This window comes from Erythranthe guttata, chromosome 14, assembly GCF_056151865.1.
Source record: "Erythranthe guttata isolate IM_541 chromosome 14, IM_541, whole genome shotgun sequence".
NCBI lineage: Eukaryota > Viridiplantae > Streptophyta > Magnoliopsida > Lamiales > Phrymaceae > Erythranthe > Erythranthe guttata.
Window position 1 is genome coordinate 24,445,497 of NC_142546.1, and position 22,459 is coordinate 24,467,955.

General features: G+C 37.0%; 5 protein-coding genes across 9 annotated transcripts; all 5 read left to right on the forward strand.

The window, feature by feature from the left end:
- Positions 1-506: 506 nt before the first annotated feature.
- On the forward strand, positions 507-2,124 carry LOC105958922 (co-chaperone protein p23-1). Its single transcript, XM_088813421.1, has 6 exons — positions 507-665; positions 1,082-1,268; positions 1,362-1,521; positions 1,609-1,649; positions 1,749-1,806; positions 1,888-2,124. The coding sequence occupies exons 1-6, from the start codon at positions 661-663 to the stop codon at positions 1,965-1,967; spliced, it is 531 nt and encodes a 176-aa protein (XP_088669547.1). The 5' UTR covers positions 507-660; the 3' UTR covers positions 1,968-2,124.
- A 317-nt stretch (positions 2,125-2,441) lies between these two features.
- LOC105959388 (Pseudouridine synthase family protein) lies at positions 2,442-7,174 on the forward strand. 4 transcript variants are annotated; one of them, XR_016029764.1, is made up of 15 exons: positions 2,442-2,633; positions 2,741-2,800; positions 3,051-3,141; positions 3,244-3,325; positions 3,685-3,730; positions 4,376-4,486; positions 4,724-4,808; positions 4,922-5,018; positions 5,405-5,465; positions 5,586-5,716; positions 5,880-5,917; positions 6,286-6,409; positions 6,548-6,655; positions 6,731-6,805; positions 6,893-7,174. XR_016029764.1 is itself a non-coding variant. In XM_012983477.2 (15 exons), the coding sequence occupies exons 1-15, from the start codon at positions 2,559-2,561 to the stop codon at positions 6,976-6,978; spliced, it is 1,350 nt and encodes a 449-aa protein (XP_012838931.2). In that variant the 5' UTR covers positions 2,442-2,558; the 3' UTR covers positions 6,979-7,174. The 4 variants fall into 4 exon arrangements, 3 of the variants coding, with proteins under 3 accessions (XP_012838931.2, XP_088670019.1, XP_012838930.2); XM_012983477.2 differs by having other exon boundaries at positions 5,880-5,997; XM_088813893.1 differs by having other exon boundaries at positions 4,928-5,018; positions 5,880-5,997.
- Positions 7,175-7,511: 337 nt separating this feature from the next.
- LOC105959389 (MA3 domain-containing protein) lies at positions 7,512-11,020 on the forward strand. Of its 2 annotated transcripts, none has more exons than XM_012983478.2 (4): positions 7,512-7,835; positions 8,120-8,509; positions 8,736-8,830; positions 8,944-11,020. In XM_012983478.2, exons 2-4 carry the CDS (start codon positions 8,257-8,259, stop codon positions 10,801-10,803), a joined length of 2,208 nt encoding a protein of 735 aa, XP_012838932.2. In that variant the 5' UTR covers positions 7,512-7,835; positions 8,120-8,256; the 3' UTR covers positions 10,804-11,020. The 2 variants fall into 2 exon arrangements, with proteins under 2 accessions (XP_012838932.2, XP_088670018.1); XM_088813892.1 differs by having other exon boundaries at positions 7,570-7,835; positions 8,126-8,509.
- A 1,785-nt stretch (positions 11,021-12,805) lies between these two features.
- Positions 12,806-19,792, forward strand: LOC105959390 (eukaryotic translation initiation factor 2 (eIF-2) family protein). Its single transcript, XM_012983479.2, has 12 exons — positions 12,806-13,063; positions 13,319-15,833; positions 15,932-16,039; positions 16,120-16,220; positions 16,331-16,421; positions 16,503-16,613; positions 16,703-16,768; positions 17,472-17,531; positions 17,871-18,428; positions 18,702-18,821; positions 19,123-19,242; positions 19,340-19,792. Exons 2-12 carry the CDS (start codon positions 13,395-13,397, stop codon positions 19,403-19,405), a joined length of 3,840 nt encoding a protein of 1,279 aa, XP_012838933.2. The 5' UTR covers positions 12,806-13,063; positions 13,319-13,394; the 3' UTR covers positions 19,406-19,792.
- A 336-nt stretch (positions 19,793-20,128) lies between these two features.
- On the forward strand, positions 20,129-22,404 carry LOC105959392 (WD repeat protein). Its single transcript, XM_012983480.2, has 2 exons — positions 20,129-20,571; positions 21,908-22,404. The coding sequence occupies exons 1-2, from the start codon at positions 20,212-20,214 to the stop codon at positions 22,118-22,120; spliced, it is 573 nt and encodes a 190-aa protein (XP_012838934.2). The 5' UTR covers positions 20,129-20,211; the 3' UTR covers positions 22,121-22,404.
- Positions 22,405-22,459: the final 55 nt, after the last annotated feature.

A 22,459-nucleotide genomic window follows, 5' to 3' on the forward strand; every position in this document is an offset into this window, starting at 1 on the left:
GACTCAATCCCATTAGTTTATCGACTTAAGCCCATTAAGTTTATAATCCAATTTAGTGTTATTATCGATAATAATTCTACAAATTAAACTATATATAAACCCTTCTAGCTCATATTTTTAAGTTACGTTACTTTTGACTGCTTTGGTCCTCTGAAATTCTTTTGATTTGCTGCACATACCACTAACTTGAACATTGGAAGAGTTTTTGTCAGATCAACCCTCGGTTTAGTTTACATTTGTTCATTTCACATGCATAAAAGATCAGCCTTCGACAACTCTCTATTATATTTTTACTAACAAAGGAGTTATTAAGATTTAAGCCAACGAAAAAATGTTGAGAATATAAATTAAATATTTTCAAATTGAGCTATAGTGGGTAATTTATAGGCGAGATAAAAGTATATAGTAACTTGGGCGTTTTTAACGGGCCATTGCACTCCAAAGGCCTTTTATTAGGCCATCATAATATATATTTAAATAAATCGGATAATATCGAAAGATTTTGCAGGTATCTTCCAACCCCGCCAAAAGAAGCATCTAGAAAATTCCAGCACCGCCTTCATATAAATACTATTTCATAGACGCAAGCGCAGTTTGAAGTCCGCTACCGATTCCATTTCACCATCCTCTGAAGGAAATTCAATTGCGTTACAGAAAAAAATGAGGTCTTTGAAGTGATTACTGATTAGAGATTTATGTGGATAAATTATCTTATTTTTCGGCTTCGTTATGGTTTCTAATTGGATTTTCGTTTGCGTTTCCATGGTTTGGATAGGGTTTGCTGGTTTGTTGAGTTTCTTAGTTGGAGCATAAATATAATCATTTTTTAATAATTTTAAGTTTTTTCGGATTTATTAATGCGAAATGCCTAATAGATCGAGTTAGAACTTACTGTGTTCACTGTTAGGGTTTGATGATTTTGGTTTGAATGCTTGAACACGAGGTTCATGTTGCTACATTTTATTTTACTGTTGTTATTCGGAATTTCGATTTGAGGTCCTTGATTGAAATTTGGATTATGATTTTGTTGTTGATAGTCCAATTAATTCCTGAAGTTTTTGTCCGGAATTATTTATGTCAGTCGACATCCGCTTGTAAAGTGGGCTCAGAGGTCCGATAAGCTATTCATTACGGTGGAGCTACCAGATGCAAAGAATGTGAAGCTTAACCTTGATCCAGAAGGGAAATTCTTCTTTTCTGCTACCGGTGGGGTGGACAACACACCGTATGAGATAGACATTGATCTTTACGACAAGGTTGTTGTCGATGTAAGTGACAGAATCTGAAACTGTAGCAATTTGCAATTGCCTTTCGATATTGCAAAAGTAAAATGAAGGTGATGGTAATTTTGATATTCTCAGGAAAGCAAAGCTAGTTTTACTTCTAGGCAGATATGTTATCTTGTGAAGAAGGCAGAGAGTAAATGGTGGAGTAGGCTCCTCAAACAGGGGGGCAAACCCCCGCTGTTCTTGAAAGTTGATTGGGATAAATGGGTGGACGAAGACGAACAAGATGAGAAATGTGAGTTATATAGTGTTGAGATGGATTTAGTGAATTTGGTGATTATTTGGTATTAGTGAACTGATTTCGTTCGACTTTTTTTTCCAGCCGCTGCTGGTGACACGGGCTTTGGTGACTTTGATTTTTCGGTGAGTAGATATATAGCAATGGAACTGTTGTGAACTTTGAATAGTACCATTAGTTATCTACGCAGAACTGTTTGATCTCGATAACGTTGTCTATTTCAGAAACTGAACATCGGTGGGGCTGGAGATTTCGATGCTGGAGCTGCAGAAGGTGATGGAGGTAAGTTTGGCTTATAATCTTGAAGTTTCGATCACCTTCAGCATGTTAAGAAAGGTCGACTGTTTTCTTCGACGAACGCAGGTTACGAAAGTGATACTGACGATGAAGAGGAAACGGAAGAAACAGCTGCTGGTAGTGGTGAATCTGTGGCAAAAGATTGAAGGATCTGTCACTTGTGTGATCTTTAACAGTATGGGACATTGTAGAGGAGTGTACATGACGTTTTTCTTTTGAATTTAGATCTTTGTGTCAAATGTGGGATCAAGAAGTTTTTTTGTGTCCATTTTTGATTATTTTATTTAGAAATTATGAGAAAAATAATTAATAATTAATTTCTGTATTTTAATAACTATAATGAGATAAATAAAACAAGGAACTAAATAGTAAGATGAAGGATTATTAGTGAGATTTGGTCAAAATAAAATAAATTAATAATAATTGAACAAATCAAGTAGTGAGAATTAAAAATTTAGCATAAAGTAAGTAAAAGACATGATGTAATAATAATAATAATAATAATAATAATTAAAAAGAAAAAAAAAAACTAAAATAAAATGACACTGTACAACGTTTTTTTTACATTAATAGAAAATGACATAAATACACTTGTATAATTTCATTAAAATTTTAAATTAATAATAAATAAGAATTTCAACAAGTGGGTCTTTCAGTCTGAAGTTTCCGGCGAAGTTTTTCGTTCAGTCCAGTTTTCAAACACTTGGTGTGCACCTTTTCACAAGCTAACGAGAAAAATGGAAGAAAATCTGAACACTGAAGTAGCGAACTCGTTGCAAATCCAAATGAAGTCTCTTCAGAAAAGAATTCTTGTATGAAATTCCATGATGGAGAATTTTCCTCGCAGTTTTAATTACTTAAAACATTTAAAAGAAAAAAATTGATTAATCTTATTTGCTTTGTTAATTTCGGAAACCAGGAATTAGAGACTGAGAATGCGGAGCTCTCGGCCCGGCTCTCAAAATGCGTCTGCAAGAAGGTAGGCTAAATATGTTTGCTGGGTATTCACCCATTATGCAATCATTTTATTCACTAAACTTAAGTGGTGGTACTCTGATTTTTTTTTTAAAGGTAGGATTTTTTTCGTGTTGAATCATTAGTTGTTCATGTAAACATTGTATGTAAAAGTGTTGAAGAAATATTGATTATTGTTTCTTCAACTGGCTATGATTTATGTTTGGAAAAGGTGGAATTTCATGTTTGGGTCTATTCATTGTTTTTTGATGCAGATTATAGAGGGTAATAAAACCCCGATTGAGGACACGGAAAGGCAGAAATATGATGAAAATGGTGTGAAAAACATATCAAAGAAAATGCCAGGTTGTTCTCTCAGATCAAACAAAATGGAGTGAAACCTTATTCTATTGTATCGGATATAGTTGCAGAGTCTGTTTTGATCTTCGTTACGTTATATTCTCTCAGATAAATCGTGCAGCAATACAATGGCCTTACATCATTTACCGAAGCGGTGTATTGCTTTAAAAGTCATGTATTTTGGTCAAAGGTACACAAAGGGATCTCTCCTTTGCAAATCATTTTTATGTAGTGTGCTTTGATTTATTTTACCGGGTACAAAGAAAGAGAAACTGTTTCATGATTGCCTCTGATTTCTGTGCTCATTACGGTGATCTAGGGAACTTCGTATCTTATCACTCGCGGACGCTATATATGCTAAAATACTTGAACTGCAGAGTAATAGAACTTATGTTTCCCGTTACTTAGTTCAAATTGGGTATTTTTGTTTTCATATAAGCCTTGCGTGAAGGGTTAGCTATCACAATGTCAATAGGTCTGAATGTCCGACATTTACAATGTTTTGTGTCTGTCTATATGATGATAAACTTTTGCGTTATGCCCTTACAGATTCTATGGTTTTGCATCAGAGGGACAGATGGATCCGACTGTAGAGGTGATCTTTCCCTCGCCTTTTTCTATTTTTCTGTCTCACACGTGCATCATGTTCCTATCTCCGGTTTATTGCTTGAGACACTGACTTATTGGATCAAGAATCGTAAGATGGCGTGATGTAGCATGGTGCTTTGCTAATTGTTAGTGCTAGTTTCCCTGTTAGTTAATTCATAGGGATAGTAAGTACCAAATTTGAATTATATCCTCTGTATTGTTTCTGTGTATAACCATGTAGCAGCGTACTCTAAATTCCAGATAAAAAAAGTTATTAATAATAATAAGACACAGTTAAAACAGAGTTCAGTTTGTAATTCAGTGCCAAAAATCTAAATCTTGCAGCCAAATAATGTATCAAGGAACATTCAGAGTTTCTGACTAAATGCACTCACGAGGCAGCATGAGTGCTATTCATAACTGTGCTTAACTCTCGTGTAACTCACATACTTCCTCTGAAACCGATATGTAATATTATGTACCCACCGGAGAAGTAAATTCGAACCTTCAATCTAGAGTCACATTTCTCTGTCTAATAACACAAACAAGATTTTATCTGTTTAGTTAAACATTAATATTTTTATTGAGTTCCATGTCAAAAAAGTTATTTTTGGACAAGTAATGAAAAATGCTTTCTTGTTAATTAGTGCAGTCGGAAATATTTAAGGCCCTCGGAAAAACAAGGTTAATATCTGGAGATAAGAAGGAACTACAATACTCAAGATGTGGCAGGACAGACAAGGGAGTCTCTTCTGTTGGCCAAGTAAGTGGATAATGAGTAAAGTAAAAACGAATATCTGAACAAGATTTAGTTTACTCGGGTAGTCTATACTCTCTTAGAAAGGAATATGACTGTAAATATTAAATTGATCTTCAGTGTTCCAAATCTATCTGGCAACGGTAATAACTCTTCTCTATATAGCCTAGGCATTTATTTCCAATAGCATCTTTTTCATTTGTGTAACCTCGTGCCTTTTTTCATTTAAACAAATTGTTGCAGGTAATCTCTTTATTTCTGCGAACAAACCTTAAGGAAGCAGCGATCAATGGATATTCTGGCGAAATATTTTCCGAGGAATCATGTGGTATGCCTAATTATTCTGGCGAAATATTTTCCGAGAAATACGTGAGTATTGTTTTTTATTTTTTTTCTTTCTAGTTTTAGTCAATCTATTTACTCTTTTCATGATATTGATAGGTGCAGAAATAGATTATGTGAAGCTTCTAAACCGAGTTCTTCCAAAAGATATTAGAATCATGGGATGGTCACCTGCTCCTATTGATTTCAGTGCTAGGTATTCTGCTATGGTGGTTTTCGAATCTTATTTCATGAAGGTTTATCGTTATTCATTTAAATTTCACGAGTTTGAGAGGATTTAATTCAATTAAATTTAATATATTATGAATAAATAAAACGGGGAAGTGAAACTAAATGGGAGTTTAAAAGAGTAAATATGCTATTAGAAAGATTCTGGATAAAATTCGATCCGTATGTACCAATTTGATATTTTTCAATAGTCAAGTACCATTTGGTGCATTACAGAAAACTCACGTACCGTTTTTCATCTTAACGATGATAAATCAGGTGTGGAAATGATATGTTTCCGATTTTTAGATGTTTGCAAATCTTAATTGCTGATAGCCTGATATTGTTAATTAAGAATTCATCCATTAATCGCAGATTCAGTTGTTTGAGCAGGGAATACAAGTACTTCTTTTGGAAAGAGAATTTGGATGTCGAGGTAAGCATTTCTTTGTATATATTTCCAATCCTTCCAATATTTTATTAAAGTAAATGACTACTTTATACGTAACTATTGGGAAATTCCGAAGGATGACAAATTCTTGAACATTTTCGACAGGTAATGAAAACTGCTGGAAATAAATTTATTGGGGAACATGATTTCAGAAATTTTTGTAAGATGGATGCAGCTAATGTCCACAACTATAGGCGGTGCATCACGTCATTTGATATTTTCCCATGCAACGAAAGGTTTAGAAGTAATCTTGAACTTTCTAACACTTTTACACCGCATCAAATTACCACACAAAGAAAAAGAGAAGGATTTTTTTTTGCATCGTTCTTATGCTGTTACTCGAGAAACTTTGAAGGTATATAGTAGTTTTAAACATGATTATTTTATTGATTTACACAGGTTTGAAGATGATGAACTTTGGGCAGTGAAAATCAAAGGTAGTGCTTTCCTGTGGCATCAGATCCGATGCATGGTTGCTGTACTGTTTTTGATTGGCCAACGTCTTGAATCTCCTAATGTGCGTGATTATGATTTCTTCAATTTCTGGTTCAATTCACTGAAAAATGTTGAAGCCAATTCCTTTTTGCAAATTCCATTATTTTGTGTTTTTGTCTAAATCTATGAAAAAATTGATTTTTGAATACAAGAACGCCATAATTACGGCATAAAGCAACAAGTACTTTCGAATGAATCGATTAATGAGTGCTAATTAAATGCATTTTGATGAATATGCTTATTATTGGCTAAGTAGGAAATAATTGGGCCTTGCGGATTTTGAAGATGTAACGTGATTTAACTTTTTTAGGTGATAGATGAGTTACTAAACGTGGAAACGACACCAAGAAAACCTCAATACATAATGGCTCCCGAGATTCCGCTGGTTCTTCATTCCTGTGAATTTGAAGGCCTCGGGTTTATGTGTTCATCAGGTATTTTTCAACAATTGCTTAAATTTAAAGACACAAATCGAAATAGTAAAAAAGATGATAAACAATACGTATAAGTTATACAATTTTGCGTGCACTTTTAGTCGGAATTAAAAATGGTTTCACGGATATGAGTTACAGATGCTAGGCAAGCACTTCACACTCACTTGGAGAAGGAATGCCGAAGCTATAAACTCCAAGCAGCGATCTTTAACGAGGCCTTGCTAAGTTCTTCTTGTGCCTTATACGGTACTAAATCTTATATATCAATACCAACTTGCTTCCTTTTTTTATTATTCTCTTATTGGAACTTTTGTTTTGCAGTAAATAATCAGCTAAACAGTAGAAAAACGAAAAAGGAATCGGCTCACGTTCCTCTAATATCACGACCAACTGAGCGTAAGTTTTTCGTAATAATGAAATATGTCTCTGCGTCTTTAATTCTGTTCATCCAAATCACCGTGTTTTCTTTATAAATCATTTCAGCCTCTTATGAAGAACGACGGGCAAAACTGAATGCTGGAGGTGAGACTAAGAAAACCCCTGTTTTCGATACTTCAGTGACAATGTAGTCACCGTTTTTTTTTTTCATTCGATTTTTCTTTTTTATGTCTGTAATGTTAGTCATTCTTCTGTAAACACAAAAAGGTTCTTGTTTGTAGATTTTAACTATTTAAGCTAACTGCTAACTGTAACGAGTTGGGGTAAAAGTGAATCGACATTCGATGTATGACATCATTTATACTTTGCTATCTAATTTTGTTTTTTTGTCTGTCGTTTCATGAAATTTGTACTTTTTCATCTAGCAAAAATTCGGGTTTCGGGTGACGGTTTTACACGTAGAATGAACCGAATAATGATTGTTTGTGGCTGAAAACTTAGGGAATTATGTTACATATTCACACAGTTTTGACGAAGCCAAAAGAAAAGGGCAAGAATTCTTGGTCAAAAATAATAAAAAAAATTATGCAAATAAACTAGTGTTTTATAATATTAAAATATCGTTGAGAAAGTAAACATACTTGTTTATTTTTTTTATTTTATATCTACTAAAATGTAAATTAATTTTTGGAACAAGGCTTGTGTGACGGAAGAAGACTAGCGTGTAAAAAAATCAAATAATTTTCCCTAAAAAAGGCAGTTAATTTGACCAACCGAATCTCGCGGCATTTGAAAAAAAGCAGAGCCGAAGGAACCGAGACCCTCTTCCATCGGAATCGCCATTCAATTGACGCCCAACGACGCTTTCTCACCATAACCGCCACCGTTCCTCCACCAATCTCTAGGATCAAAGAAGCAATTACTCTCCTTCAGAATTCATTCAAATAATTCGGTCACTCCTCTTTCTGCTCACTTGACCTAATTCTCACTGCTCTGAATTCGCCGATTCTCTTTATTCCTCGAGGATTTATTTTGCGATTGTTTGGTGGTGAGTTATTAATTTTCATTTTATTTAATTGATTCTTCAATGTGTGTCTGTGTGTATGTGGTGTGTGACACGCTCACTGGAAAAAAGAAGAAGAAAAATTGGATACAAAATGAAGATAATTTTTTACTGTGTGATTTAGACTATTAAAGACAACTTTTATCTTTTTTTAGTTGATTTTTGATGTGCTTCGCTGGTTAATAGAGAAGTTCTATGCACATTTCTGGCTCGGCTTCAATAATTGACTTGCTCTGATAAAATATGATTTTTTTTTTATTTTTTTCCAGTAGCAGATTGATTTAGCGGATCGAAGCAACTAGCCCCCTCGAGTAGATAACTTGGTTTTGTGCAAACAAATGTTGTGATTCTCTCGGTACAAGTTAAACATAGTTTGACTCTAGAGAAGAATCCAACAACAAAAAAAATGGACTTCTCCGAAAAGTACATGTCAAACGAGCATCAAGAACAATATAGATCTGCTTCAGAAAGTGCCGATCCATCGTCCCTTTCTCCATTAATGATCTCAACAGCATCACCAAAATCACCACGTTCGCCAAGATCCCCGAGGTCTCCAAGGTCACCGAGATCTCCTAAATGCAAGCCCTGTGGGTCCCAGTCTAGCCCTCTCAAGAATCTAAGGCATTCTCATTCTGGGAAACACAGTCAGCCTAAGAAAGGTGAACCATATCGAAATTTGCAGTTGTTAAAATAAGGGTCATTTTTTTATTACTACCTTTTTTTCACTAGTTAATGTTTCTTGAACTACATGTGTTGTATGGATTTTATTGGATGATGAATTTGACAACGATGATGATGATGTTTTTTGGCACTTGATGCTGTCTGCGGTCTAGATTCCTATTCAGCTTTTTTTTTAAGTAAATATATAAAATTGTAAGTGTCCAGGCGGCTATGGTGGGAAAGGAACCTGGGGAGGATTACTCGATAGCGAAGATGGCTGTGTAGATGATATCAATGATCCAAATTATGTTACCGATAAGGTGATTGCCTTGAATTTTCTATTGAAGTGATTAGATCTTTTTTTTTTGTTTTAATTACATTTCCCTTGTTATTATGTTTTTAATTATCGAAAAGAATGTGTATATGGTTTTAGGAAGACATCAAATTCATCGTTAAAAGAAGCGAAAAGTTCGAAGACTTCAAAAAGAAAGCAATAGTTATGGTGGAGGAATATTTCGCAAATGACGATCTAATTTCAACCGCTAACGAACTGAGAGAACTCGACATGCTAAGCTACAGTTTCTATTTCGTCAAAAAGCTCGTTTCAATTGCCATGGACAGGCGTGACAAGGAAAAAGAAATGGCTTCCATTCTGCTCTCCTCGCTTTACGGTGATGTCATCGATCCACAACAACTGTACAAAGGTTTTCAAAAGCTCGTTGAGTCTGCAGATGATTTGATTGTTGACATTCCCAATGCAGTAGACATTCTTGCATTGTTCATCGCTCGAGCGGTTGTTGATGATATACTTCCACCCTCTTTCTTGACAAAGACGATGGCTTATTTAAGCAAAGATTCGAAAGGAGTCGATGTCATTAAAAGAGCTGAGAAGGGGTATTTATCCGCTCCTTTACACGCAGAAACAATCGAGCGGTGCTGGGGCGGAAGCAAGAATAAAACGGTGGAAGATCTCAAGGCGAAAATAAACGACTTATTAGTCGAATACGTAGTGAGCGGAGATGTAACAGAGGCTAGCAGATGTATCAAGAATCTGAACGTTCCTCACTTCCACCATGAAATAGTTAAGAGAGCTGTTTTAATGGCTATGGAAAAGAAACAGGCCGAAAGCCGACTTCTGGAGCTGCTAAAAAGATCTTCCGAAGAAGGGTTGATAAATTCGAGCCAAATATCGAAGGGTTTCAGTCGGATTATCGACTCTGTTGATGACCTGTCATTAGATATACCGAATGCGAAAGTGTTGTTGCAGTCATTGATTTCCAAAGCAGCATCAGAAGGGTGGCTTTGTGCTTCGTCTTTGAAGTCACTGTCACTGCATCCAGGGAAAAAAGCGGTCGAAGACAATACGCTTAAAGCCTTCAAGAAGAAGGCAGAGTCTATAATCCGAGAGTATTTTTTGTCGGGGGATATTTCGGAAGTTAGTTGCTGTTTGGAATTCGAAAACAGTTTCTCTGTGGCAGAGCTTAACGCGATTTTTGTGAAGAAATTGATTACTTTAGCTATGGACAGGAAGAATAGAGAGAAAGAAATGGCTTCGGTTTTGCTGTCTTCTTTATGTTTTCCTTCGGACGATGTGGTGAGTGGGTTTATAATGCTGATAGAATCTGCAGAAGATACTGCTCTGGATATTCCGGTTGTTGTTGAGGATCTTGCTATGTTTTTAGCTAGAGCGGAAGTTGACGAAGTCTTGACCCCACAAGAGTTGGAAGAAATCGGAAGCCATTTTCCGGGAGTTGACTCTATAGGGAATAAAGTGACTCAAATGGCTATATCTCTCCTCAAGGCTCGGCTTTCCGGCGAGCGGATTCTGAGGTGTTGGGGCGGTGGAGGGAGCTGCAAAAATGGGTGGACAATCGAAGATGTGAAGGACAAAATCGGAAAGTTGTTGGAGGAGTTTGAGGCAGGGGGTGGTACTAGGGAGGCGTGTCGGTGTATAAAGGAGCTGAGTATGCCGTTTTTTCACCACGAAGTTGTGAAGAAGGCTCTGATTGTGCTTATGGAGAATAAGAACGATAGGATGTGGTGTTTGTTGAGGCAGTGCTTTGATATGCAGCTTATTACTTTGAATCAGATGAGTAAAGGGTTTGTTAGGGTTGGCGAGTGTATCGATGACTTGGCTTTGGATGTGCCTGATGCTAAGAAACAGTTTGACAAGTTCGTTGAACGGGCTAAGGTTGAAGGGTGGTTGGATAGTTCGTTTGGGGTAAACGGGTCGGGCCAAGATTTGCTGTCTGGTGTAAACGGGTCGGATCAAGATTTGTCGAATGGTCGTTAATTATTGAAGGAGGTTACATACATTCACTTTGCTAGGACTAGTTTTCCTTCATGCATTTTCTTTTTCGATTTCTTCGTTTCGCTGCAGACTGATTGACTGAATCATGAATGCATCTTTTAGGTTGTGATTTATTTTTTTACATAGTTAAAGACAGTGAATATCGTGTATACATTTTTCGACAAAGTTATGATGGGAATAATAACATGCATAGATAGAATAATTAACTATTATACACTCGAATCGAGTAGCTTGAGAAACAATAAAAAACGAAGCAGATTAAATAAATCAAAGCCAAACTAGTTTTATTAGATAAATAAATTAAAAGAGTTCGAAATTAAAAGAGCTTGAAATTAAAAGAGCTTGAAATTAAAAGAGTTGGAACTAAAACCATATTGTTCAAGGGAACTATCTTCTTTATACTAGTGGAAAAATCTTGGCGGAGACGGATATTCCGGTGACTCTTCGTGATTCGGGCCGGAAGGAACTAATCTTTTTATAGTACTAGAGTGTCTTGGCGGAGATGGATATTCCGGTGACTCTTCGTGATTCGGGCCGGACGGAACTAATCTTTTTATAGTACTAGAGTGTCTTGGCGGAGATGGATACTCCGGTGACTCTTCATGATTCGGGCCGGACGGAACCAATCTTTTTATAGTACTAGAGTGTCTTGGCGGAGATGGATATTCCGGTGACTCTTCGTGATTCGGGCCGGACGGAACCAATCTTTTTATAGTACTAGAGTGTCTTGGCGGAGATGGATATTCCGGTGACTCTTCGTGATTCGGGCCGGATGGAACTAATCTTTTTATAGTACTAGAGTGTCTTGGCGGAGATGGATATTCCGGTGACTCTTCGTGATTCGGGCCGGATGGAACTAATCTTTTTATAGTACTAGGGTGTCTTGGCGGAGATGGATATTCCGGTGACTCTTCGTGATTCGGGCCGGACGGAACCAATCTTTTTATAGTACTAGAGTGTCTTGGCGGAGATGGATATTCCGGTGACTCTTCGTGATTCGGGCCGGACGGAACTAATCTTTTCATAGTACCAGCGTGAAAGAACCTTGGCGGCGATGGATATTCCGGTGACTCTTCGTGATTCGGGCTGGACGGAACTAATCTTTTTATAATACTAGAGTGCATGAATCTTGGCGGAGATGGATATTCCGGTGACTCTTCGTGATTCGGGCCGGACGGAACCAACCTCTTTATAGTACTAGAGTGAACGAATCTTGGCGGAGATGGATATTCCGGCGACTCTTCATGATTTGGGCCGGACGGAACTAATCTTCCATAACTACAACCAACAAGAACACAGAGGAAAACGAGGGTGATTGTGAAATTAAAACTCAAAGACGCCATTTTTTTTTGCTAGCCAAGGTTGACATGTAGATACGTACAAGTATGAGTTTATATAGACTCGATTTTTTTTTTTCTTACCTTAATTTAAATTAGTCCAAGATACTAGATATAAATCATATTTCCTTTAATAATGAATGCTTTTTGGAAGGAGTATTATATATGGGTACTATTGTATTAGGAAGGTTGATACTATTACTTATGTTGATGGATTTGGTACATGATTTCGTAGATCCCTTTGCTTAATGAGTATCTTTTTGTAATTTTTTTTTTTTCTTTTCTTTCCTATTGCATAATATTCGATCCATATTTGTTGATTTTTTTTAAAAGTTGATATTGTTATTCAAAACTTGCACGAAATACAAATTTAATTGCGAATTCAAGTTTGATATGGGCCCAATTGCCAAGAAGCTCATATTGGAAGAAATATATGTTTGATATAGATCTAATAAATTCTTAGATATAATTTAAAAAAGAGATCGTGAGTTTTTTTTTTTTTTATATAGATTTTAGATGATATTGAATTGATTAGTAGTATAATAATAAAAAATAAATATATGTTTTCAATAATTATTTAGGACACAAATAAAAATAAATAAATAATACCACATAATAGCCATTCAAATCATGTAATTGAATAATTTGATTTGTTTGCGTGAAATTAAACCCAACCCACTTCCACATACAGGCCCATTACAAAAACCCGACCCGGATTGAAACCCAATTACCGGAGTTGCTCAACCCTACTTTCAGGCCTTTCAATTGCGCAATTTGTTTCTCTCTCTACGGCATCTGCCCAGTATTTTTTCATGAACATTTTTTTTTTATAAAAATATACAGACAAACCTAACTACTGATTGTTGTTTATTGTATCTCCAGCGATCGTTACCCCCGCCGCCCAGGTAATTCATCTTGAACCACTGATTCCTGTTTTAATTCGGATTCGATGATTCGTATTTGTTGTGTGCCAGTAGTTGTACTTTTACCTTTTTTTTTTCTGAAACAATTTGGATTTGATTTGAGGTTTAGGTTAATAATGGGAAATGAAGAGTTCTATAATTTTTATTTTCGGATTTTTTTACCTTCTATTGGAAAAAGAGACAGTGTTATTTTCTGTGTGTTGGTAAGGTGACTGATTAGAAAATGGGGTTTTGCAGGAATTTTGGTGAATTGGGGGATTTGAGTTATTAGTCGAAATCACACACACACACACACACTAAAAAAGAAAAATTAATGGGGAGAAAGAAGCCGAGTAACCGTGATGAAGAGAGCGGCCCCACAGGGGTTGCTGCTGGAGGTAAATCAAAGAAGAAGGGATTTATGATCGACGATGATGAGTACTCTATGGGAACTGAATTATCAGAGGAGGCTGTTGTTCCGGAAGAGAAGGTAGCACCAGTAGGTAAACAAAAGAAGGGCAAGAAGGGTGGATCAAAGAAAGTAGAGCTGAATGACGAGGATGAAGAATTGGGGGCTAATGTGGCTGAAGAAGAAGATGATGATGCTCCGGTAATCAAATTTGATGGTAAAAAGAAGTCTAAGGGGAAAAAGAGCACAGGTTTTAGTGCTTCGAGTTTTGGGTTATTGGGAGAAGATGATGAGGAAGATGATCATGGAAGGAAGGATAATGACGAGGAGGATGAAGAAGTAGGTCCACCGGTGATTGCATTTTCGGGGAAGAAAAAGCCTTCGAAGAGTAAGAAGAGTGGAGGTGGTATGGCTTCTGCTTTTGATTTGCTTGGAGAAGAGGAAGAGAGTAAAGACAACGACGAGAGTTCTAAGGAGGAAGATGAGGATATTGGAATTACTTTTACTGGTAAAAAGAAGAAGTCGTCGAAGGGTTTGAAGAAGGGTTCTGGAAATTCGTTTAGTGCAGCTTTGCTTGATGAAGAAAATGACGAGGAGGAAGATGCCTCGGTGATTAAATTTTCTGGTAAAAAGAAGTCATCTAAAAAGAAGAGTGCAAGTGCTGATACTGCTCTGGAGAGCGGGAATGGTGATGCATCCTCTGATGTTGTTGAACTGGATCAACGCAACGAGGATTCTAAAATTAAAAAGCAGACAAGTGAAGATATGGTGGATACTTCAAAGAACAAAAAGAAGAAGAAGAAGGGTGGGAAAACTGGTCACGAAGAAGACGACTTGGATAAAATTCTAGCTGAACTTGGTGTAGCACCTCCGGAATCAGCTTCTGCTGCAGCTCCAATTGTACCTCCTGCAGGAGAGAAGGTACAGAAGCAGTCTGAGAAAGAAGAGGCTGCTGCTGACAAGGAAGATGAAGACGAAGGACCTGTGGAGTCTGTAGCATCGAAGAAGAAGAAAAAGAAGAAGGATAAAGAGAAAGAGAAGAAGGCAGCTGCATCTGCCCCTGCAGTGGAAGAAACCAGAACCGAGACAAGTAACATAGTACCAGGTAAGAAAGTTCCAAAGCATGTCAGGGAGATGCAAGAGAGAATTGCCAAAATGAAGGAAGATAAAGAGAGGAAAGATCGGGAAGAAGCGGAGCGACTAAGGAAAGAAGAAGAGGAGCGACTAAAGAAAGAAGAGGAAGAAAAGTTGATAGAAGAGAAAAAGCGCTTGAAGAAGGAAAGGGAGAAGGAGAAGCTTTTGAAGAAAAAGCAAGAAGGGAAGCTTCTTACAGGGAAACAGAAGGAAGAAGCTCGTAGGTTGGAGGCAATGAGGAACCAAATACTAGCTAAAGCAGGTGGCCTGCAGATACCCTCTGGAGAAACTACTGGAGCACCTGCCAAACGACCTTTGTATCAGAAGAAAAAGCCAAAGTCACAAACTCAATCTAATGGAGCATCCACCGTGGACAATGTTGAGAGCACGGATTCAAAAGAAATCCATGAAATTGCACTGGAACAGGATTCTGTGGAAGCTGAGAACGTTGATGCTGTGGAGTCATCGAGTACAAAGGATACAGCTGGCACTATTGATGTAATTGAAGAGAACGGAGTTGATGATGCGGAAGAAGAAGAAGAAGAAGATGAAGAAGAAGAAGAAGATGAAGAGTGGGATGCTAAAAGTTGGGATGATGCCGATTTGAAATTACCTGGTAAAAGTGCATTTTCAGATGAAGAAGTTGACTCTGAGCCTGAACCTTTGCTTAAGAAGGAGATAAAGAATCCGAGGACTACAACTCAAGATGTTGAACAGCCTTCTATTACAACGAAGCCAAATGATTTGACTGAAAAGGCTGCCTCAACGGTTCCACTTAGATCAGACAAGAAGAATATCAAACAAGTTCCTAAGGAGGAAACACCGAAATCGGATAGTGTCCAGAAAGAACTCCGGTCTCCTATTTGCTGTATTATGGGTCATGTTGATACTGGTAAAACAAAGTTGCTTGATTGCATAAGAGGTACTAATGTTCAAGAAGGTGAGGCTGGTGGGATTACACAGCAAATCGGAGCGACTTATTTTCCTGCTGAGAACATACGCGAGAGAACTAAGGAACTGAAAGCTGATGCAAAGCTTAATGTCCCAGGTCTATTAGTGATTGATACACCTGGACACGAATCTTTTACCAATTTGCGCTCTCGAGGGTCAGGGTTATGTGAGATTGCAATATTGGTTGTCGATATAATGCATGGTCTGGAACCACAGACCATTGAATCGCTCAATCTTTTGAAAATGAGAAATACCGACTTCATTGTTGCTCTGAATAAAGTGAGTCACCTTCGTATTCTTCTTTGTGTAGTGTCTTTGTACCCATGTGTTTTGTTTTTTTAATTATTTGATTTGGCTTATTCTTTTTGGTATTGCAGGTGGACAGACTGTATGGTTGGAAAACATGCCGCAATGCACCAATAGGAAAAGCAATGAAGCTACAGTCAAAAGACGTCCAAATGGAATTTAACAACAGGCTGACTCAGGTTATATGTATCTCTTTTATTCACGATAAATTCCAGCACATTTGTTGGCTTTTATCTGAGGCAAGTGTTCTGTTGTATAGGTTATCACACAGTTTAAGGAGCAAGGTCTCAATACTGAATTGTATTACAAGAACAAAGATAGGGGGGAGACTTTCAATATTGTTCCCACTAGTGCCATAAGGTTTATTTTATTTGTTGACTAAGGACTTCACTTCTTATATTTTATAGCTACCATCTCTCAAAAATTATAAAGTTAGTCTCAACTTCTTATCATGTTGGTGATTCTGGCAGTGGTGAAGGCATCCCTGATATGTTGTTGCTACTGGTTCAATGGACTCAAAAGACAATGATCGAAAGACTTACATTTAGCAACGAAGTGGAGGTTTGGTTTCTTATCACCTTCTTAATAGCGAAAAATATAATAGAATGAGAAATTATTTATTGTTTACCCTGCTTCGTCCAGTGTACTGTTTTGGAGGTTAAAGTCGTTGAAGGACATGGGACAACAATAGATGTGGTGTTGGTGAATGGCGTGCTGCACGAAGGAGATCAAATAGTTGTTTGTGGCTTGCAGGTATATATTTTATATTGTGCTTCATTTCTATTTTTGTGTTCTTCTCAAGGAGATATTTTTACACTCATACATCTGTACATTTCTTATAGGGGCCCATTGTTACAACAATTAGAGCATTATTAACACCCCACCCAATGAAGGAGCTCCGAGTCAAGGTGAGACTTTTTGGATCATTTTAATAATTAATAAAGATATATTCTAACGTGCTTTCCCTTTTTTTGAGAGCAAATGTGTTTTCCTTTGACGGGGATAATTTCTGCTTATTATTATAATGGATATAAAAGGTTTGTTTTCACTCGACTTTCGACACAAGTGATGATGGCACACTAAGATAATAATGACGGAATATCCTTTTTGTCAGTGCTTACTTCAAATTCACAGTGATGTTAGGAGCATTACTTTTTAGTCGCTGTCCTGGTTCGCTAGCAATGTCCTGGTTCGCTAGCAAAAGAAAACTTGGCTATGATAAAATTTATCTTTTTTTCTAGTAGTTCTTATGTTCCTATTATACCTACCAAAGCTAAACGAGGTTCGATTCTTGGCATGATGTGGTTGCATGTTCAAACAAGAATCTTCTTTGGTTATTCGGAGTAATTTATTTTTTTTATTGCTTGTTTAGTTACCAAGCAACTTTGCATGAGAGATCCCAAGTTTTCGAAGTTAAGTTCCTTGTTGAGGTTGGAGCAATATGTTGTTTGGATCTTTGAGAATGTTGTTCTTCATTCTTCAAATGCCATTTATTGCAACATCTCATTCTCTTGGTGTTATAATCAAATCAGTGATAGATTTCACTTAGTAACTTTCTCAAAGCATTTTTTGTTGATGGATTTCATCATTTTGTTAATTGTTTTATTCCAGGGAACATATTTGCATCATAAAGAGATCAAGGCTGCCCAGGGTATCAAGATCACTGCTCAGGTAACCATCTCTCTTTGTCGCATGTGCATGTTTTGAATGACTATATGGATTAGATAAACATATTTAAGTCGAACTTGTTCGCCTATCTAGTTATCGTCAGTTATTCCGAAGTCGTTTGGAAGTCAGAACACCATGTTATTGATAGATATGGTTTACTCATGGCCTCGTTATGTTTCTTACCAAGCATGCATGTTTAACATGAAATTTCTGTGTCTATATGTCTAGGCGATACATTTTCCTATGTAAACCTGGTCATTTTTTGGCTTGTCATGTAACTTCAAATGTTTTAGTTGACTTTTTGTCTGACCTGATAATATACCGCCTTTCTTATATTTGCAGGGCCTTGAGCATGCCATTGCAGGCACTAGTCTCTATATTGTAGGGCCTAATGACGATTTGGAAGATATCAAAGCTACAGCCATGGAAGATATGAAGTCTGTGATGAGTAGGATTGACAAAAGTGGCGAGGGAGTGTACGTTCAAGCATCTACTCTTGGGTCGTTAGAAGCATTGTTGGAGTTCTTGAAGACTCCTGCAGTTAACATACCAGTCAGTGGTATAAGCATAGGTCCAGTACACAAGAAGGATGTGATGAAGGCAAGTGTCATGCTTGAGAAGAAGAAAGAATATGCCACAATATTGGCCTTTGACGTAAAAGTAACTCAAGAGGCTAGGGAACTCGCTGATGAGCTTGGTGTCACAATATTCATCGCCGACATTATTTACCACCTGTTTGATCAGTTTAAGGCTTACATAGATAATCTTAAGGAGGAAAGGAAGAAAGAAGCTGCTGACGACGCAGTTTTTCCCTGTGTCCTCAAGATCATCCCAAACTGTGTGTTCAATAAGAAGGATCCCATTGTTTTGGGAGTTGATGTCGTTGAAGGCACTGCAAAGGTAATTTATTTGTTGATCTGAATTATGATAATTTTCTGCACATTGACGTTTAAGAACCTGTCCTAAAAATCTGCTGGGATGTGTGATATGTAAGTTAAATATATTAACACACCGACATACACCCACTTATGTCTTTTTTCTGTATTTGATTCCATTCTCGTGTGCCTGTATATTCGACCTCTGGCGCCAACTGCAGTCTCTTCTGTATTTCTTTTGGATGTGCATTTTTCTTTCTTCTTTTTAAACATTATACTTTTTTACTCTGCCTTACAGATTGGAACTCCTCTTTGCGTCCCTCAAAGGGAATTCATTGAAATTGGCCGTATAGCTTCCATTGAGAATAACCACAAGCCTGTTGATTATGCCAAAAAAGGCCAGACGGTGGCCATTAAGGTATGAGATATCAAGATCAGTAGCATGCGTAAGCATATTTATTTTGTGAACTTAGGTAACACGTGACCTCTTATTTACATAGTCTTGAGGTAACTTATTAAAATCGTAGACAAATATGGAAGATATTTATTCCACTTGAATGAGCATATAAACAACTTCTTCCTGCCTTTACATAGAACATGTGACCACTAGTGCACTACATAAGGCATTTTAATATCCTTCGACTCCTTTAATTCCAAACAGTGAGCGATTTAAAGCTTGTTGTATTTTCCTGTTCGTTTCTGAGTCCTCTCTTTAACAGATAATTGGCAGTAACTCAGAGGAGCAGCAGAAGATGGTTGGCAGGCATTTCGAGATCGAGGATGAGCTTGTGAGCAAGATCTCTAGATCCTCACTCGACGCACTCAAAGAAAACTACAAGGTTTGTGAATTTTTAGAATTTTACTTCGCCATCTTTTTCCACTTTTTCCACGTATATGTATTTAGCATTTGCTCCTTTTGGTTGAATATATATGCAGGATGATGTAACTCCAGAAGAAACGAAGCTGCTACATAAATTGAAAAGACTCTTCAAAATCCCGTGATTTTTCTGGATATTGAGTGAAGTGTTTTTGATATCGCCTGGGCTTTTGCTGATAGAAGCAGGTAATAAGAGACGTCGAGGGGCCTTACATGAAAACCGATTCTAGGCTTGTCTTGGAATCAGAGTTGGAATATTCTCTGCATATGAAACCGTGTCGTAGTCCGAGGAAGTATTTTGTCTCTTGAGTCTGTGATGTTACCAAAAGCAACACAACTGCTTGTGATTGAGGTTTCAATACTAGATTTTTCGTTTTTCTTATTTGTAAACCAAATGATGTTTGATGAGATATACTGATGGGAAATTTTTTGTGCGGCAATAAACTGTACAACTCTCCCAAATTGGGATCTTCAATACAGTTTCAGAAAAAAAAGATGATGTTATTTTGAAATTATATATATATTTTTTAGATTTCACCATATATTTATTATTTAACTAAACTATTTGTTTCAATTATATAATAAACAACAAATAGAAACCAATTTTATCTATTTATTTAAATTTGATTATTATCCAAAAATTTAGTTGACTTGATTAATCATGTATCTATAAATTAATTTAATTCGTATATTTTTTTTGAAATTGCTAATAAACATAAATAAAATATCTTACTAAGAATTTATATTTATTCATTTTGCATGCTATTTTATATGGGAGTTTAATACATATGTTTTGTCGAGAAATAAAAATATGAGGGGTTGAATCGTAATAATATAATATTCGAGGGGATATTTTGAATTTAAAAAAGTAGAAGCTAGCGTATGTTATAGACGGAGGAATAAACAAACAACGGACAACCCGATTACAGAGATGGCAAGGATCGGAGAAATCGAAGAAGAGGAGGAGGCGACGCCGTTGTTGCCGAAGATCCCTGAAACCGAACCGGTTCTACAGAGGTCCAGAACTGTTACGACGAATGTGCCGGAGGCGGAGGTACACGTGTACAAGCAAGGGAAAGGTCCGATCGACGTCATCAAAACGGGCCTGAGTGGGTGGGACCAGGACCAGCTGGATGTCCGCGAAATTCTGGAGAAGTATGGGTTGAAGACGGTTTATGCATACACTCCTGGATCGGGTCGGGGCGTTCCTATTCGGTTCAACCCGCGGAATGGCCGGTCCATAGTCACGTACAGAGATGGTTCCGTTATTTATCTCGACGGCGATCCCAAGGTTAGAATCACGGATATAATATATATGTGTTCATCGGTTTTTCCTTTTTTTTTTTTTTTTAATTTTTTTTATAGAATTATAGATTTGTTGAATCGAAGTGGAAATTAGGGTCATTTTGAAGGCATGTTTTATCAGTGTTAATTAAATAATTATTTGCTGGATTCATCATGAGAGATATGGAATTGTTTTTTGGTTGTTTGTGTGTAACTTTACTGAGATTTTATAGGAGATTCTCTGGTTACAAGTGATTATATCTTTGCCGTTGCGTATTAAACCCTAAAAGATTAAGATGTTAGTGAAGTGAATCACTCGATATTTTATATATCTCCGACATACCTGGTATAATGTGTGCTCTGAAGAATTTGATTTCTGTCGTCGTGCTTTTGAAGCAGAAAAGATATTTCCACTAGGAACTTTTTTGCAGTAGTACCAAATGATTTGAAAGGATGGGAACGTGCAAATTTCGTATCAATTGACGTACTGCTCTGTCATTATTCAGTTGGAAAGTTCAGAATAACATGTAATCTCGATTAACTCGTAAAACCATCTTCTGCTTGAAGTGAGTCAAACCAAAAAAAATGCTGAGCCGGGAAAAACTTATTGAGGTTGATGTAGGTCCCTGGTTCACCTTAATTCTGACATTACCCTTCTTTCAGACATTCAGTTGGACTTAGTTTTATGAGGGAGAATTATTTGACCTCCTATTTATATTAGAGGGACCGATAGATTTGCTTTGCTGGCTAAATGGATGAGAGAGGTGTGTGTGTGCGCGTGGGTTGGGGTTGGGGGGGTGGGGGGGGGGGGGGGGGGGGGGGGGGGATGGTATTCTCTGTTCTAGTTCCATTGGGGAAGTATACGTTGCACAAATGACAAATATCTAAACTGGCCTAAACTAAACCACATCCAAGAAAATTCACCCCACGAGCTATTAGATTGGTTAAAACTCCGACTGCCGAGTGTGAATTTTTTGTTGATCTTGTCGTAGAATTTCTAAATGGTACTCAACGCGATAATTATATATATATGTAGATTCTCTACTGAGTTTTGAGTTGCCTGCTTTCTGCGGAGAATTTTGATGCAACTTTGAACCATTAATCAATAAGATATAAACTCTTTCTGTACTGGCACTTATGCTTTATCAGTTATCAGTACTGGATTTTCTTGGCATTGCAAAACAGTAAATGTGGACTTACAGTGATCATGCAATTCCGGTTGCTCCGATAAATTTCTCTTCTATTCGCTGTTAGCTAAAAGACAATATAAAAGTTATGCTTTTTGGGCATTAAACGGATGAAAATTTATTTGTTCTGACTTATTTTATGCTGTTAAATGCCAGGATTCGCTGCTCAGTCCCATCACGAAGATATTATTAAGTGTTGCATTAATCACCTTAATGATTGTTGTGGTTATGAAAGAAACTCCACAATGGGCGAATAAACTCAACTTCTCCAGTGGTCCGATTCCTCCATGGGTTTTAGCTTGTGGAGTTGTCGTTTTCACACGAATGCGGAAGAGAACTAAGAGTTTTCTACAGAGATATTTTCAGTGATCCTTCAGAATCTTCACTCAAAAAATCCCAGGCAAAAAAGAAAATCCCCTGTTTCTAATGTTTTGTTTTTATTAGTTCGATTTGCATAACTCGTTCATCCACACCCACACGTGAGATTTATCGACTTGTTTAGCAGATTTTGCTTTTGGATAATTCAGCCGAATGTTTTGGCTCCGTAAATTTTTGTTGTGTGGATACTTTTGCTTTCTTCTCCACTGTGACATTTTTGTAATATTTTATCGACTTTTCTTTTTCGATATGAAACTAATAACTTCACTCGTGCACGCCGTATACATATTTCATTGTTTTCTTTATAATGCATATAAGATTTCTATAATT